This window comes from Brachyhypopomus gauderio, chromosome 8, assembly GCF_052324685.1.
Source record: "Brachyhypopomus gauderio isolate BG-103 chromosome 8, BGAUD_0.2, whole genome shotgun sequence".
In the NCBI taxonomy this organism is placed as follows: domain Eukaryota; kingdom Metazoa; phylum Chordata; class Actinopteri; order Gymnotiformes; family Hypopomidae; genus Brachyhypopomus; species Brachyhypopomus gauderio.
Window position 1 is genome coordinate 5,410,708 of NC_135218.1, and position 17,535 is coordinate 5,428,242.

The 17,535-nt window shown below is 40.4% G+C and overlaps 2 protein-coding genes across 18 annotated transcripts in view; one reads left to right on the plus strand and one right to left on the minus strand.

The window, feature by feature from the left end:
* Positions 1–18: 18 nt before the first annotated feature.
* c8h3orf18 (chromosome 8 C3orf18 homolog) lies at positions 19–16,802 on the minus strand. 17 transcript variants are annotated; one of them, XM_077013978.1, is made up of 9 exons: positions 13,622–13,754; positions 12,598–12,657; positions 12,047–12,173; positions 11,334–11,392; positions 10,492–10,636; positions 10,238–10,332; positions 8,349–8,475; positions 8,129–8,227; positions 6,641–6,831 (listed from the first exon to the last, which is right to left on the minus strand). In XM_077013978.1, the coding sequence occupies exons 4-9, from the start codon at positions 11,389–11,391 to the stop codon at positions 6,786–6,788; spliced, it is 570 nt and encodes a 189-aa protein (XP_076870093.1). In that variant the 5' UTR covers position 11,392; positions 12,047–12,173; positions 12,598–12,657; positions 13,622–13,754; the 3' UTR covers positions 6,641–6,785. The 17 variants fall into 17 exon arrangements, with proteins under 17 accessions (XP_076870098.1, XP_076870096.1, XP_076870099.1 ...); XM_077013972.1 differs by lacking the exons at positions 8,129–8,227; positions 13,622–13,754 and adding an exon at positions 16,764–16,802 and having other exon boundaries at positions 6,161–6,831; positions 8,267–8,475; XM_077013974.1 differs by lacking the exons at positions 8,129–8,227; positions 13,622–13,754 and adding an exon at positions 14,601–15,253 and having other exon boundaries at positions 6,161–6,831; positions 8,267–8,475; positions 12,047–12,165.
* Positions 13,953–17,535, plus strand: part of gnb1b (guanine nucleotide binding protein (G protein), beta polypeptide 1b) — a 30,828-nt gene continuing 27,245 nt past the window's right edge. The window contains exon 1 of the mRNA XM_077013969.1: positions 13,953–14,345. The gene's annotated coding sequence lies outside the window, so the exon portion shown is untranslated. The remainder of the gene's footprint in view (positions 14,346–17,535) is intronic.

Here is a 17,535-nt window from a genome sequence, read left to right on the forward strand (position 1 = left end):
AAAACAAAAACAATAAAGGTCTGTAAACACTCAACATTTTATTTTGCTTTATTACATATTGTTTTAACACACACACCCACACACACACACACATGTAGACTTGAGCTACATTTATTTTTCTCTGTCAACGTTTATCGCTTTGTCATACAAGATCCATATTTTTCTGTTCTATCACAAAAAATGTCCTAGAGAACCTCCATCCACTGGCCAACACACACACGACATGAGTGTGTAGAGTAGCTACTGGAATAGCAGGGACAGTGGACACTCGATGGGCACCAAACAAAGATATTGTATGTTACAAATATACAGAGAAAGTCTAATGTTTTTCTTTCAACAGTCTTGTTTTCCACTCTGTGCTCTTTGGTCTGTGGGCACTGTCCCCAAATCCCTTAGCCAAAGCATGTTTCACTGAGAAGACTCTGTTCCACAAGCGCTGTAATAGTAGTCTGTCACTACAACACTATTTGATCCACCATTGTGGAAGCCACAATACGGGCTCTTGGCCTCCGAGTCCCTTCTCTCCATGTAAATGGGGCAGGGATGTGAACCCGCTTTGATGTTACTGTGACATTCTTGACAGTCTGCCGGAACGGTCTCACACTGATAGTGATTACGCAGGTTTGCCTGTGAAGGCAGAAGCTTTTTGAGAAAGGAGAGTTTCACGGCACGTTTGCAGTGTCGGTGAATGGGGGTCTTTGGGAATACAACTTGGTGTTGTCTCCCACCATCATATTTTTGGTCTTTTATTTTAGAATAATACAGTACTATAAAAAATAATTTTATAGTAAATTATTGTAAAAAAAATTTAATAATAAAGAGGGGGGAAATGGTCCTTGATAGAGTTGTGAGACTCCAGATGCATACATTAAAAAATGTAAAAGAAAAAGGTTGACAACTTTTCTTGCATGTGGGGAAAAAGGCTTGTCATGAAGGCATGACATACATGGCTGCTACTGGGTTAGGCTTTGGGGAACATAAGACAGAGTGAATCAGAAATTAAATCCATGTTAAAAGAGCAATAATAAATGTATCCAACGATTCTTCACATCATTAAACAGCCGTTATACTGACACCTAGTGGACTGGATGTTTCAGAGATTCAGTACTAAATCTATTTTAAATATGACCGCTTCCATATTAGAGACGCAATCTGTGGAGCCTAATCAGATTAATTTGAGGGCAACAGAAGCACTATGATTCTTCATGTCGTATGATCTGCACTTTTTTTACAAAAAAATAAAATATTTTCAGAAATATTTTTGCTACTTTTTGGTGGTAAAAATGGCATTCGAATAAATAGCTTACAGAAGATACATGTTAAACCGTTCCTGGTTTCTATAACCAACCTGACCTAAGCTTCCCCGTCTCCTGGACACATTGATAAGAAACACTCTCCATGAATATCCATGAATGTTCAGACCGCCGTACTCCAATGTTACGCATGAATGGCATCTGCAACATCTGTGAAGACCAGACGACTGGGTCTCTGAGTCATACCGTGACTCCTCGTCAGGGTCTGAGTGAAGAAAAGAAAAGAAAAGAAAAGAAAGGAGGAGTGACAGAGTGCCTCGACCTGGAGGACTAGAGAACAGCAGAACACGTAGAGTGAACATGAACCAAGGAAGTAAGAGGGTCGGTGCTGAAGAGGATGGTTATCATTATGGGATGGTGTGGAGGATGAAGTGTCTAGTCAGTGCGGCATGGCCGTAGATGAGCAAACGGGGTGTTGGACTGTTGCTGCTGTGTTTTGTTCTGCAATGTTCTGAGTGTTGAACAGAAATGCAGGTTCGGTTCGCAAAGAGCATGACGATGGCTGATCTTTTACGACCAGCAACTGCACGGTCAGGTGTCAAAACATAAAAATGGTGAAATAATTTAAGCAATAGGTGACTAACATTAGTTTTTCGAGGAAACTGGCTTTTTGAATCCAGCCCATAGCTGCACCCAATTCCGTTGAACTTACTCTGGAGTTTGGCCCTGCCGGGCTACCGTCTCTGCCGTGGTCCAGGAGTTCCTGCTCCAGGTCGTCCTGCTCTTCAGCCGGGTCGAAGTTATACATGGGCATGAGCTGGTGCCGTAACTTCTCCAGCCTGGTGGAGAAACCACACACACACAAGGATCAGGCCGGGTTAGTCCAATAAGGGCCACTACGTGTGTTGTATAGTGTCTCAAGATGAAGCACTTTCTCACCTTTTCTTTTTCCGTATGTACAGCAGCTGTGAACAAACAATAATAGTTAAAAAAAAGAACATATTGGGCATTAGGAATATTGATATCAATATTGATATCGATTTGCAGTATGGTTCCTTAATAAATCACTTACTTAGTAATAAGAAATCATGCTTTACCACAATTGTTCTTCATTCATTCTTCTTACTATGATAAATTACTATTATGGCTAAACCATAAAAATTTACTACCAAAATTTCATCCTGGCTGGTAACTTAATATATGTTGCTTCCTTAAATGAATACATAATGCTTAATTTCTAATGTTTATTTGCTAAAAAATAAATATTAACACATCACTTATCAGAACCATTGTGGTTATTATTTATTTTCAATAATTAATGCTTAAGTACTTAACTAAGATAATACAAAATCCAATGTTGTAATATTCATAAGACCACGACAGGATATAAGAAGAATGTTACTTAAGGTTCTTCAAAGTTCTTGTTTTAGGGTTTTCTTAACAGAAACTGAGTCGTTACTGCAAAGAAGTCTTGACATTTAAAGTAAATATGTTCATAATTAACACAGCACTGCAACAAATGTCCTTCTTAGTGAAAAAACACAAATGTCACATCTGGCTCCGCCCCACCTGTCAGTCTAGTGTTCCTTTTCTTTTAGCTCCGCTTTTGTTTTTTCGTTGCCACAGTTTCTCCTCAGTTTGTTCTCCCTGTTTATTGTTTCTAGCTGTCTCTTGTTTCAGTGGTTTAGTTGGTTTGTTATTTACTCCTGGTCCTTGTAGTATAGCTTTGTGGGTCAATGTTGGTTCACCTTCTACCCTGTGTGATGTTTCTGTGCATGTTCTCAGGTGTTGTCTCTTCAGTTCTCATGGTTAGTTCTCTTGTGCTGCGTTGTCTCTTCAGTTCTCATGGTTAGTTCTCTTGTACTGTGTTGTCTCTTCAGTTCTCATGGTTAGTTCTCTTGTACTGCGTTGTCTCTTCAGTTCTCATGGTTAGTTCTCTTGGACTGTGTTGTCTCTTCAGTTCTCATGGTTAGTTCTCTTGTACTGTGTTGTCTCTTCAGTTCTCATGGTTAGTTCTCTTGTACTGTGTTGTCTCTTCAGTTCTCATGGTTAGTTCTCTTGTACTGTGTTGTCTCTTCAGTTCTCATGGTTAGTGTCTCTTCAGTTCTCATGGTTAGTTCTCTTGTGCTGCGTTGTCTCTTCAGTTCTCATGGTTAGTTCTCTTGTACTGTGTTGTCTCTTCAGTTCTCATGGTTAGTGTCTCTTCAGTTCTCATGGTTAGTTCTCTTGTGCTGCGTTGTCTCTTCAGTTCTCATGGTTAGTTCTCTTGTACTGTGTTGTCTCTTCAGTTCTCATGGTTAGTTCTCTTGTACTGTGTTGTCTCTTCAGTTCTCATGGTTAGTTCTCTTGTACTGTGTTGTCTCTTCAGTTCTCATGGTTAGTTCTCTTGTGCTGCGTTGTCTCTTCAGTTCTCATGGTTAGTTCTCCCTATCAGTGTTTCTCCCTGTTCCTAGTTCATGTTTGTTTGGTTATCTTCTCTGTTCATGTTACTCTGTTTTAAATCAATCCCCATTTGTGTTTATCCCTGTTCAGTGTAAAGGTTTGTTTATTTAGCAGCTCTGTGTTCCCTTATTTACATTTACCATGCTAGTGTCTTCCTGTTCATGTTGCTCACAGTTTGGTATTTGTCTAGTTGGGTTTCTCTGTTCGGTCTCTGTGTCCAGCTCCTGCTTTTGTCTCCCTGCTAGTTTGTATGTCCCTTGTGTCTCTTGATAAATATCCCCTGGTTCCTAATGTCCAGCTTTGCCCATGTGTTCATGTTGAGTGGTTCTGTTCTCCTTTTTGTGCCCTTATCATGCCCTCTGTGCCCAGTATTAGATCAACCTTGTACCGTACCCTATCACAAATATCCTCCTCCTAATTCACAATCATTACACTAAATCATGCTTAAGGTATTATTTTTTTCTTTTTAGTAAAATTAATAAAGTAATAAATAAATAAATAAAGTAGTAATAAATAATAAAGTGAATTAGTAATAATGTCCACATTCTACTCCAGTATCCATAATCAACAATCAGACATTTTATCATTTTACTTATGTGGAGATACAAAGAATATGTAATACTGATGTAATTGATTATTGCCTTATTAATATATGGACAATGTAAATATTAGTTTATTATTGTCTTCCAACATTGTCACTTCTTATAATAAAACGTAATTTATAAATATCACACTTGGTTTCTTATTACTTAGTTTACTGTAGTCAATACAGTAGCATTTTGTAAATAAGCACTAAGTAAATAAGCACTTACGCAGGACCAAAGTAACAGCATTGTAAAATGCAGAGGTGGGACCAAGTCAGTGTTTTGCAAGTCTCAAGTAAGTCCAAGTCTTTATACCTCAAGTCCCGAGTCAAGTCTCAAGCAAAGACACTCAAGTCAAGTCAAGTCTCGAGTCAAGACAGGCAACAGTCAAGTCAAGTCCCAAGTCTGAAACTTGGAATTTCAAGTCCTTTCGAGTCTTTTTTTTTTTTTTTTTTTACCAATGTTGCAGGCAGGGGCGAGGCTAGGGTATTTGTAGTGGTGCTAGAGCACCACCGTGAAGTTGCTTAGCACCCCCTGGCTCAACACATTTTTAAAATATTATATTATGCAAAAAACTTGCTCTGCACCTGCGCAATACTTTGGTATTGTGCCTCTGTGAGCACTGGGGGCTGGGCACCCCTAAAGACCAGATCCTAAAATCGCCCCTGGTTGCAGGTATATTTTTAATGTAAATAATAGACATGCGTTCTTTTTAAAATCTGTATTCTCCTCAAATCTTGATAAAACATGTGCAACTGAAAACACGAAGTATAAAAAAAATTAAAATTACACCTCTTTATTGCACAGTTCAATTTGTTAAACTTAGCTGCAAAAATATTCATACTTTAAACTACAATTTTCCAGAAATAAATATTCTGTGAAAAAGTCATAAGTAGAACTCCATGTTCAAATAAAAAGTGCTGATATTTTCACAGTACAATACAAAGAACCATAACAGCATTTTTCCCTCTCTTCTCTTATCTGGTTTCTTGGAGAACATGTGTGAGTGACACAAGACAAACAAATATAAGAACTGAACAATTAACAGGAATCTGCAACTTTAGACATTTCAGTAAACTATTCTGCATTGCATTTGCTGGCCAAAAGTCTGTATGTGATTTGTGCACGATGAATGATGTCCCCATAGCTGAAAACTCGCTCCACTTTTGTCAATATATTTTTTTCTCGACGTAGATGTCTTCAAATACACAATCCATGCTGAGATAGAACTGGATATTATGATGGTGACAGAGAGAGGCTCTCTTCCCCGAGTTCAGATACAGAACCCAGGGTTGCCAACTCTCACGCACTGAGCGTGAGACACACGCATTTGACCGTCTTCACACGCTCTCACGCCACACATCCGATTTCTCACGCCGGAAAAAATCTAGTTTATTTACCTCTGATCCACATCTATGATTCAATGAGTTACTAGTTCGCTCTGGCACCAACCACTGGCGATCGATCGATCGCGATATAATACTTAATTTGTGTCCATTTTACACCCCGCCCGGTAAAAATTTACGTTCGCCAACCCCCCATTTGATTGGTTGTGCTGCAGCTCATGCACACACACACACGTACAGAGTGTGGAAAAGCAGAGGACTGGTCTGCGTCAGAAGGACGGAAATGAAATTAATGGGGCGCACTTTATAAATATTAATATGCGTTTTAAAATTTAGATTTGGGGTAAAAAAAAATCAAGTCTTTGCAAGTAAACAGGTTCAAGTCCAATTCAAGTCCCAAGTTATTGGTGTAAAAGTCCAAGTCAAGTCTAAGTCTCTGAATATTTTTTCAAGTCAAGTCAAAAGTCTTAATATTAATGACTCGAGTCTGACTCGAGTCCAAGTCATGTGACTCGAGTCCACACCTCTGGTAAAATGTTACTGTAATGTGTTTAGGTCATGGACTATCTTGGAAGCCATAATGAGGAATCATGGTGGTTGTGGGAGATCCAGTGTTATTGTGGGAGCTGCTGACTCCCTGACTAAGGTACTAATGAATTAAAAACAAATTAATAAATGTGTACATTTTTTCCAGTTATAGCAGAGAACAAGATTTAAGACATAAAAGTAGAGGATGGTGATTCATCTGTCTGCCTTTATGTCCAAGACAAACAGACAGTACTCACCATAACGACAGCCAAACCAATGACAGTAATTATACCGAATGGCACCAGGACCGCACCCATGCCAGCCCCTTCGGTCCATTGTACAGGAAGTTGTGTGGAGTTGAAGCTGCTTCCATTGACTGACCCAGACACACTCTGGAGAGTAGCTATCGACTCACTCCCTCCATTCTCTGTCCTGCTGTCCATGGAGGAACTGGTGGTGATGGGGATGCAGGGGGAGACTGGGAGAGAGGGGGCAAGAGTGGGCACTAGGACTGGGGTGGGGCCTGAGGCCGGGCTCATGAAACCGGGCTTCAGGGTTGTCAGAGCCATGGCCTGGGTTTGGAAGAAGAGGTGGATGGCGAATTTCAGTTGACTTTGACTCAGCCTTCAGCTTCACCAGGTAGATGAAGAATTCAGAAGAAACATCTTCTGTGAAATCCTGACAAGGAGACGACAATAAATCCATCACACTGGCAAATATCACCATGCGTGCATTCTAACTAGGACCATCTAAGAAAAGAAAGTCTTGCTTCTTTATGATAAGTCTTCCAAAATGAGAATTGCAGACATTTACTTTAGACCCAATTACAAAAGTAGAATAAATTCAAACAATAAACAAGAATAAATGATGTAAAAATGTGTAACGTTCATGACTAATGCTTTCAAATGTGTACAAGCCTGAATGATTTATTTGTGTGAAAAGAGAAAGAGGATACCCATTTCTGATAGGCATAGGTAATTTTATACATTTGTGGTGTGTGTGTGTGTGTGTGTGTGTGTGTGTGTGTGTGTGTGTGTGTGTGTGTGTGTGTGTGTGTGTGTGTGGTGTGTGTGCAGAAGTGGGGATGAAACATTCTAAAAACATTTTGTGGACATGGATGCTTGAGTGTGTGCAAGCGTTCTGGCAAGCCCCCAGTTTCCTTCCACATCACAGCCGTTAGGATGTGTGTGGACGCGTGGCTTGGATGCTGGGGCAGGAAAGAGGTTTCAACGCTTAAAATAGAGAAGTGAAGATGCTGTAGACAGAAGTCTGGGCTGGGTGTGTGAATGAGGAGCAGAACATGTCTAACGTGCAGGCTCTCTCCCGTTTTCCATTCATACCTTCTGCTACTTGTCACCCTGTGTGTGTGTGTGTGTGTGTGTGTGTGTCTACGTGTGTGAAAGAAAGAGAAAGTAAAAGAGAAAGAGAGACATTGTACTTTGTGTTTTTTAATATCCTTACATCAAATAAATATTGTGTCTTTGGATATAATTACATTTCAAGATTAGACTTGTGGTTTAATCTGTCAGATTAGCAGTGGAGTTACGGCCATGATTACTACTCTGTCCAGGAACAGGAGGTCTACATCCTGCTCATGAAGTGTTTCATTATAACATCTCATGGCAGTGCCTAGGAGTGACCTAACCCAACTTAACACGCTGCTCCCTGGCACAGCGTATGTGATTCAGTCCGCCGCTCAGTGAACTTTGCTTCCTCGCGGCGATCTACTGCAAACGAGAGTTCTCCACCACACAAGTGTACTCTCGACCACCGGAGGCCCTGCGGTCAGCAACTGACCACTGACATGGTGTTGGAGGATGGCTACTACAAACACTGCACCATATGAAACATAAGCTCTAACGGTACACCTACAAGAGCGTGGGCCTAAATGTGGAAATGTATGTTATTTGGTATACAGCTTTGTTAAATGCTTGTGTGTGTGTGTGTGTGTGTGTGTGTGTGTGTGTGTGTTCACCTCTCTCTGCCGTTAATTGTGTTTTGTCCCCCACCCCGAGGCAGCTGGGCAGCTGTGGGTGTTGTGGCAGGATGTGGGTATGTGGGGGGGGTGGATGGGCTGTGAAAGACGAGTGGCAGCAGCAGAATGATACGGTACCCAGGAACAGCAGTACGCAGAAACAGGGCCCGAGAAGGGAAGGAGCGTTTCGTAAGACAGCGCTGAGCTGCAGGCGTCCCACCTTTGTGTCTGCTTGTCTCGCACACCGTCTCGCTTTCTCTCACGCTCACGCTGCTTCCTCTCCCTTATCTCGCCCTCCTCTCTGCTTCTCCTTCTCGGCCTCGGCGGTGCCGTCTGGATTGTAACTGCTGGCAGGTGACGTTGTATAAACCAAGTGAGCTCAGAGTTAAATGTTCTCCTGAGATAAAACAGCACTGTTCAGGGTTCCATGAGTTCCCATATGATATCGGTCCAAATTCATATGTTAATACTTCAGAGGTAATTACAGCTCTTTAGATGTTAAAACTGGTAAATTGTGGACAAACGTGGAGAGATGTTGGCAGTGTTATGGAGCTATTTGTTCATATCTGCTTCTAACTCCTGGTTAATCCCACATACCCAACCTTAACTCATAGATTCTAGTTTAGCGCTGTGATTCACATGTTACCAGAACCCTTTGACTTCTGATATGAAATGAGAGATGCAGCCTGCATGTTGGTTTTCTTGGTGGTGTGTGCCTCCTGGCTCCTCACACAGCACCAGTGATAACTCCCCTGCAAGTTTAACCTTCATCAAAATGAACCGTTACCAACCTGACACAGGTAGGCAACCTGGTAACCTGTGGCAACCGTTACCAACCTGACACAGAGGCAGGCTGATTTGTTACCACTTTTTTGTTACCACTTTTTCACACTACCTTCAAAAAGTATGAACTCCTTGTCACCTAATCAAGGTCACATTCTGTAGAAGAAGGCTAAAGCGCAGAACGAGGTGCCTCTGCCTCTCTCTCTCTCACTCTGCTTGTTGCATCTGGGTGCAAATGAACAGTCTACATGCTAAATGAAGAACATGTGAACCTTCCATCCAATCACAGCTGGCGGGGCCTGCTTCGGCCAATCAGTGATCACCACATGACAAAGCAAGCCAGATCTTAAACCTAGACTTATCAGTTAAATCATGTACACTGGCCAGACTTAACATGTTATTATGAACAGCCCTATTATGTACACCCCAGAGATGGAGACACTCACCTTATTTGAAACAGCACTGAGAGGTGAGGATAACAACATAGGATGTGGAGAGAAACAGATGTCCAAGAAAAATAATGGGGGGATTTCACTCACGTCCCTTTTCCTGTGCTGCTTGGCTGGGCCCAAAGAGCTGAGCTACAAGGCTGTAAATGTGATCAGCTAATTGCCCTTCCCTGAAGGATCCTGCGTTCTACTAACCCCCCTTGCCCCCCCACCCCCTTAATACCGACTCACGCATCTCTCTCCCTTTTATTTTTCTGCACTGTTCCTCCCATTCCTTTATTAATCCAGTGTTATTCTTCTACAGGCAGGGACTACAAGGATGCTACAAACCTATGCTGTGTGTCCCAGAGCTACTAGGCCCGCCTTCTCCTGACTGCTATTGGTTGGCTGCAGTGTGATGGGACGTTAACATTGGCTTCAGTAGACGTCCATCACTCTATGGGCTGAGAAATCCAAGCATGACGATTGCGTCCGGGTAGCGGGTTCAGGGGTATTAACCCCTTACTGTACTCCTCTACCTTTTTTTTTTTAGCAATATTTTGTTTACATCATATATAAGACATTCCAGAACATTTAGACTAAAACATAAGAAACATTGTGTTTATAATTGTGTAAATGATAATTCAGAAAAGCTGAAAGCTTTTTAACCATATATTTCCATTTGAAATAAAATACTATGTACAGTATAGGTGAAAATGTATTTTCCCTTTTTAAGATTGCAGTTCATGTTTTGTTTTTTTTGTAAGTGATGCAGTGTGGCTATGTGGAAGCTTCTAATTTAAACAATTTTATCTCATCTTGAATGAGTCTCCTGTCATCATGGCAACACATTCTAGGGAAAAATATACAATATATATTGCATTCAAAGGTCTTGTACCCTCATAATCGATGGTTCCATCTTTGTCAGTCTCCTTCATCATCTGTACAGCCTCTTCCTCATTCAGAGGTTCACCAGCATTCATTAGGACGTACCTGCGTAGACGCACGTGTTCAAGCTCAGGATTTTCACATCTTAAAGGAGTTATAAATTATCTCAGCAAACATATCAGGTCTAACTGATGGCCATAGATCTAATGTGAAATGATTTACATGTTTTATTGAGTGAGAGGAACTTAAGTCAGAGTCATTTACATCAGTGTATTCCAGTCGATGTAGCTCTTGGACTCCGCATCAAATACTTTAAAAGCGGCTCGTAGCTCAGTGTCCTGGTTTTTTGTTCTCTCGTGGTAAAGAGCCATAAGACCCAGGAAACTGTTGCAGTTAAAAGTGTCTTTGCCTGTGAAAGGGAGAAGACTTTAGCGACATGCCCACCCATGCCATGAACCAGAATGCCTGTTCATAAAGTACATTACAATGACTGTGTCGTTTTTTCAAACCCTGGGTGGTTTCTAACAATATTTCCAACTTTGCAAAGAGGATGAAGTACTTATCTTTCTGGTCAGGAAAAGAGAAATAAAAAAACACCAAGAGAGAGTGAATTGTGGTATTAGCAATCAGGCAAGCTCTTCTCTCCAAGCTTAATGCCAACTGCTGTATCCTTAGGCTGATGTGATAGACTAGAGAGAGACGCTAATCTCACTAATCTAGCCGGTGCCTGTTGGTCTGATTGTGTCTTGCTTGTTGGCCACTTCCATGGCTGTGACTGACAGAAGTGAGAATGAAACACAACAATATATTACATTTAATAGCCAGTGGGCTACAGTGTTTATAAACTGCAGCCTGGAGAAGGCAACTCTGTGCTATCTGTGTAGACCTGTTGTAAAGGAGGGAGGATTGTAGTGGCACAACTGGGGTGTCTGGGGGAATTGTATGGCACCAGAAAATGATTTACACTGCTCCCAGGTCAAGTAGGAGGGTCCCTTTGCAGGATTTTGTGCACGGCCCCAGGAAGGACAGGCCATTTATCACTTTTAATAAACAGCCTAGAAAATTCCATAGTCTAGTCTCCTAAAAAAATTATAAATGAATTGAACCTGATAAAAGGGATTCAGACAGAGGGCGGGAGTCTTCTTCTTCAAGACAGTGATGCATACTAGACAACATAAAAAAAAACACAATGTTGTGAGCTAAAATAGGAAACACTTTCATTAATTTCACTCATTTTATTCCATGGCCTGTAGATGGCACATGGTGCGATTTTTAAAAGAAGATTTGTGCGAATCGTTGTTCACTAGCACCCCCATGCGGCGAAATGCTAATTCCCAGCACTCATCCCTTTAATCCTCTTACGTGTCCCTGTTTGCTCAACTCCATCTGAAGGGCGCTCAAATTAACTGGTATTAACGTCTAAGTGCTGGGGGCATGAGCAGAAACATAAGCCACAGACATATTGAAATAAAAATCTAAACCATGCTACTTTGGGATTGTGGGCTATTGATTTCTAAATCTAAGTCTGATACAAAACTACAAGCCACAGATATATTGAAGAAAGAAGTCGATGACACTACTTTGGGACTGAAGTTTCCTCAATGCCCTGAATAAGGCAGATTTTGCTCTGTTATGGATATACTAAAGTGTGAAAATAATTTATTAGGTGTTATTACTACCACATTTATTTATTTTAGTTATTTAGTTATACGTTTAGTGATTTATAAGAGCTATATCAATGATGATTCACATCATCCTGGATGACCTGTAAATGTCTTTAGATAAACAACAACAACACACCGTGCACCTTAAAACTCACCATCCTTATCTACGTCTTTAGCCTTCTGGTTCAGCTCCCTCTTGGTTGGGTCCCTCTTGAGGCACATCTCCATTCCCCTCTTCATCAAACATCTCAAACACGCCTTTATATTCTGTGATCTGCTTGCCTCAGAAGGGGAAAACATATAGTATAAATTCACATGGCTGTCTGACCAGTGGCACAGTGGCATTTGTTTAACATATACAATTCACATAATGCGAGAAATAAGCTGTGTGATTATTACACATTATGGTAATGGTACTACCGTGTTTCCCATTTTCAAAAATTTCAATTTTGAAAATTCTTTGTTGTGCAGCACCACTATCAAATTTCTATCCATCTTGTTAAACAAATCAAGACAATGAAGGAAAACATATGAAGAAAATTAAAACTCAGAAAGAAAAATACAAAGTTTTAATTACTCTCAATATTTTAGTAGAACACAAAAAACTGACATACATTTTCTACTAACAGTGTGAGTATGTAGTAATCATAAACAGATGTTGTTTTAATAAAAGCTATAATACATAAAATATAAAGGGAAATCTTACCATTTTGTCTGGATTCAAGAGTCTGAGTGTGCACTGGTCTAGTGATAGAGGAAATCTATCCTGGAAACAAATAGATGCTGCTATGTTAAATATGTGAGTTTTACACACACCATATATCCAAGTTATCACCATTAACTACTTCAGGGAGAATCAGCCCTGATCAACCCAAGGCCATGCACAATAAAGAAACATACCACCTTCCAAATTACATCCGGTTATACATTTATTCACCATATTATCTCATCATTAATAATAACAAAGATGTCAATAGTGTAGCGCAATTTAGAAAGAAACCTCATGAAAGATCTTAATTAGATTAACTGAACTACATTATAACAATAAGGTGGGATAAGGGATTTCATAACTTGTCAGCTATGTCAGTTTCAGCTGTTGTAAGCTGCTCTGTCCCATGTGGATGTCATCTATTAAATAAATACAGTATATTCCCCATTAGGATTCTATTTCCAGTTCGCACCAACTGTTAGACGTTCTAGATTATTCCGTCATAATAATTGTTACCAACGGGTTTTATGCTGAAAAGGGTTTCACAAAGAGGTTTAACTGGTGAATAACTAGTCAACTATTGGGCTAGTCTATTAGATGGCTTGCTTATTAGTCCTGTAATTCTGACAGCTTACACTTTGACTTGAGACGTTTGTCATTCAGCTCCAAAAAAAGACAATTGAAAAAAATTTATGGCAAAAATTTTACAAAAACCAAACAAATAAGATTCAACATGACGGCAATAAACATAGTGCCTCTCTTTAAGAGTCTGTAACTATGAGCATCACAATGTAACAATGCAATGTAACAGTCTGTAACTATGAGCAGCACAATGTAACAATGTAATGTAACAGTCTGTAACCATGAGCTGCACAATGTAACAATGTGTAACTATGAGCAGCACAATGAAACAATGTATTAAAACAGTCTGTAACTATGAGCAGCACAACGTAATAATGTAATGTAACATTGTGTAACACGAGTAGCTAAATACCGTACAACGGTAAACCGCACAACTGACCTTACGATTCTTTCCAGACAGAAAAAGAATCTGGCTCTAAAGTGACGGCCCGTTGGCCATTGGTTCAACCGCAGAGTGGCCTGCCTAGTTAGTTTACCTTGGCACTCAACAAAAACTACATTTTGCATTTGAAACTCCCAAGTTAAAAATGTGATAATAAATACTGTACTGTTTCATTTAAATATATATATATATATATATATATATATATATATATATATATATATATATATATATATATATATATATATATATATATATATATATTAGTTAAATTGTGGTATGTGTGCCGTTAGTGCGTGAGGACGTTGCTGCATGGCGGGGTTTCCCGGGGCTGGTCGCAGGGTCACCGCGCCCATCTCGCTGTCTGATGGCCGGATGAGAAGTGAACTGGAGTAAAGTGTTCCTCCGAGGAAGGCGACGGGAAGTGGCCGCCGACGGATTTACACTCACCAAATCTAGCCACGGACTTAAGTGACTATAGGTTTACACTGCGGTCAAGACGCTTGTTTTCACTCGAATTAAACGCGCAGTCGACTCCCCGCATCCGGATCAAGTGATTTTGAAGCTGGACTCGTTTAAGCGCCGCTCCTCTCCGACTCCGGCTGGTTAGCTAGCGGGCTAGCTCGTCTCGCTCGTTGATGCGTGGATCTGACCGCCGCCACACAAGCGCTTTCGTTCGGTCAATGCCATATTCAACACGGGCAGCCCCGACTGAGTACAGGTAAGGTCGAGTAAAGTGCGCGTTAACGTCGCGAATCGAGCGTTTGTCGTTGAGCGGCGGCGGTGGGTGATAATGACTCGGTTGTTGTGTGGTGAGAGGGGGGTGGTGGTGGGGGAGGTGGCGGACGCTAGCTCTGCTAACGCGGGGTGGCGAGGTGCCACCGCCCGCCAGATAACCGACTATTTACATACAGACAAAACGGACAAACACACACCGTTTGCCTGACTGATTTCCCCAAGCAAATGAGCCTCCGACCTGTTAGGCGCTGCGTCCTCTCTCCCTCCGAGAGACCCGCTCCGCTAACCCGCTCGTCCCCGCTAGCTGCTCCCAGAAACAGCGGGCTGCGCCTTCTCAACACCCAAAGACTCTCGGGCCTGTCGGCGCGAATCTGGGGATGTTCCCCTGTTAAATGTGTAGACAGCGAGTCCTGACGATTATAGACGCGCTTCGCTTTGGGAGTTTATTTATTTATTTTATATAAAAGTGCTTTTTTAAATATATATATTTAAATATAAAACTCCTCGCCTCATTTACAACGTTTCCTCTCGGCTGTAAAGACGGCCGTGTAGCCGAGGCGCTAGGAGAGGCTAGCGGGCTAATTGGGTGAAGCTAGCGGGCTAATTATCCACTCGGGCTGGCTACGTTAACCTGGCGTATTCACTACTTGTGTTCTTCCACTCCATAAAAGGTTTTACTATTAGATAATTCACATTTGAGACCTAATCCCAACTTCGAGCCGATCTTCTCTTGTAGATAAATATTAACGTCAGTTGCTTGTGCGTCGTGTATATATATATATTTATATATATTTATCTCTGAAAGGTGAACGTCTGTATTCCCCTCAGTGCAGTAACTGGAGAGCTAGTTAGCTGGTTAGCGGTCACAGTCCCTCAGGGTTGAGTGTTTGATTCCCCCCAAAAATCCTCCTCTGCAGTTTAAGAAAAGGAATAATCAATGTTATTGCGAAAATTGGCTCATTTTAATCGAATTGCCAAACCACCAGCGCCAGGCTAATTGTATCTTCAAGTAAGCCAGTTAACCTGGCTAGCATTGTTATTGGATGGGGCGGTGTAATCTTCATCAAATCCAGTGATTAGTGCTGGATTAACGGCACATTAACCATGTTTATGATCCAAGACGTGCACTAAAATACCACCCGGCTAGTCAAATAATACCACCCGGCTGGTGAAATAATACCACCCGGCTAGTGCCTCTGTGCACGGCCCATATTGCCGGTGTATTTAAGGACGGGAGACTAGCTACCCATCAAGCCACAAGTTAACATGGAAATGTAAAATTGGTAGTTTAATAATGTTGTGTGGAGAAGATCCTTCCTCACGTCTACGTTATTCGCATTTAGACATAGTAAACCCCACTAATGAATAAATTAGACGAATCAATGAGTTCTTCAGTGTGGGCCCCAAGAAGCGGCTGCGAACAAGATGGCGTTTGTAGCTTTTTCTCGCTGGCTTCCCCCTCTAAGATATCAGCATGCCATTGATTCAGCTCACAGGAGAGGCCAAGAGCTCGTCTGCTTCTCACACCGTGGCATGTTTGTGCCTGTTTATTGCTCAGTGTTTTTATTTATCTACATTGTAAAACCTTATAGTGTTCATCCGTAAGCTTTGTTAGTTGTGTGCATTCACATTTGCTTTAAAGCTGGATCTGACGAGGTTTGATCATTTTTAAGTAATGTAATTTTGTTATTTTAGTATATAATAAAATGGCCAAAAAATAACGTGCTGGGCATTACAAGTTGTAGAGATAAAGGAAGTTGCACCTGAAGTGGACACAGTTTCATGGTGTTTGATACTGGGGTTGAACAAGTCTTTCAAACCTGTTGCCTAACTTCTACTGTTTCCTGTTAAGTTTAGTTGATGGTGGATGTGACATACTGTTGCTGTGGGATCATATGACCAAAATGCCATCTGTTCTAGGCTAACTACATTTGGGTTGCAGAGTTCTCTGATGCATCTCAGTGCAGTTTTTAATTTTATTGTCTGCACCCACTTGTTTCAGGATAAAGTGAAAAAACTATATTGGGTCTTGATCACTGCCCAGCAATCTTAAGAAGACAAAATATTTTGCCTACATAATGAAATTATAATGAAAATATCATTGCATGCGATGATTTCAAATGTGCTCACATTATTTTGTGCTATAATACTTTAAGGAAAATTAGATGTAGACAGTTAATCTAATTTGTTTTCACTGATAAAAAAGGCAGTGGAAAGAGAGAGAATTGGTTAGTACTTTCTGAAACTGATTAATTAGCTCAGTTAGTTGATAAATAAAACCCCTTTGTAACAAATTTGTTAAGGCTCAAGATGTTAGACTTTGGAAGATAACACCCAAAGCAAAATAGGAATATATAAGGAAGGGAGGAATATATGCAAGGAAAAAAAAAACTTAATTTACCTGTTACATCTTGGTGTAGGGTTGGGAATGGTTTTATTCCCAACTCTATAGCACCAGACAGTTTAAATGGAAAACTAATAACTGATAATTAAAAGTGAACTAAAAATGCAAAATTACATGTTAAATTAAGTAATTTAAAATTCCAAGATAAAAGCAGCATCTAGAAGAAATCCGATCATTGAAATATCAGTTAAAAGTGCAGTGCTACTGATAGGTTCTAACAATGTACAAATGGAGCTGAAAGCCTGACCAAATAAGGTTTATATAAAGGTTTATGCATGTCTGTGTGTTTGAAACAATGGTTTGAGCTAACTTTGAGAACTTTACCAACATTTGTACAGTATTATATATATTTTTAAAAGCTTTATCATGTCTGACCACCTGTCGAATAAATGCTCTATAACATTACACAGCATTGTATCTTGCCTACACTGCAGGTACATGCTTGGAATCATATTTTAGTAATATACAATATAGTGATGTGTGTAGGCTAACAGCAGATGCACACTAATAATCAAAAGAATATTAAGCAAATATCAACCACAATTAATGCAACATTAATGCTTAAATAATTTATATATAAATATTTATTGCTCCAATGTAATTTTCAGCGATAAAATAGATGTTTGTTGTAGCTAAGGGTAAATTTTGTCTATAATGCTGGCTTTGTAAATGAATCTACCCATGCAATTTTCAGCGATAGAATAGATACGTTTGTTGTAGCTAGGCGTAAGTTTAGTTTATAAAGCTGGCTTTGTAAATTACTCCACCC

Bases quoted from the DNA above. Each gene is read 5' to 3' on its own strand.
- c8h3orf18 (XM_077013972.1), bottom strand. From the start codon at position 11,391: ATGCATCACTGTCTTGAAGAAGAAGACTCCCGCCCTCTGTCTGAATCC. The intron at 8,476-10,237 runs GTACAAGACCTT...GTCACCTGCCAG, and splicing joins TGGAACCATCGATTATGAGG to CAGTTACAATCCAGACGGCA. The intron at 6,832-8,266 runs GTACCGTATCAT...TCTCCTTGTCAG, and splicing joins CTGCGTACTGCTGTTCCTGG to GATTTCACAGAAGATGTTTC.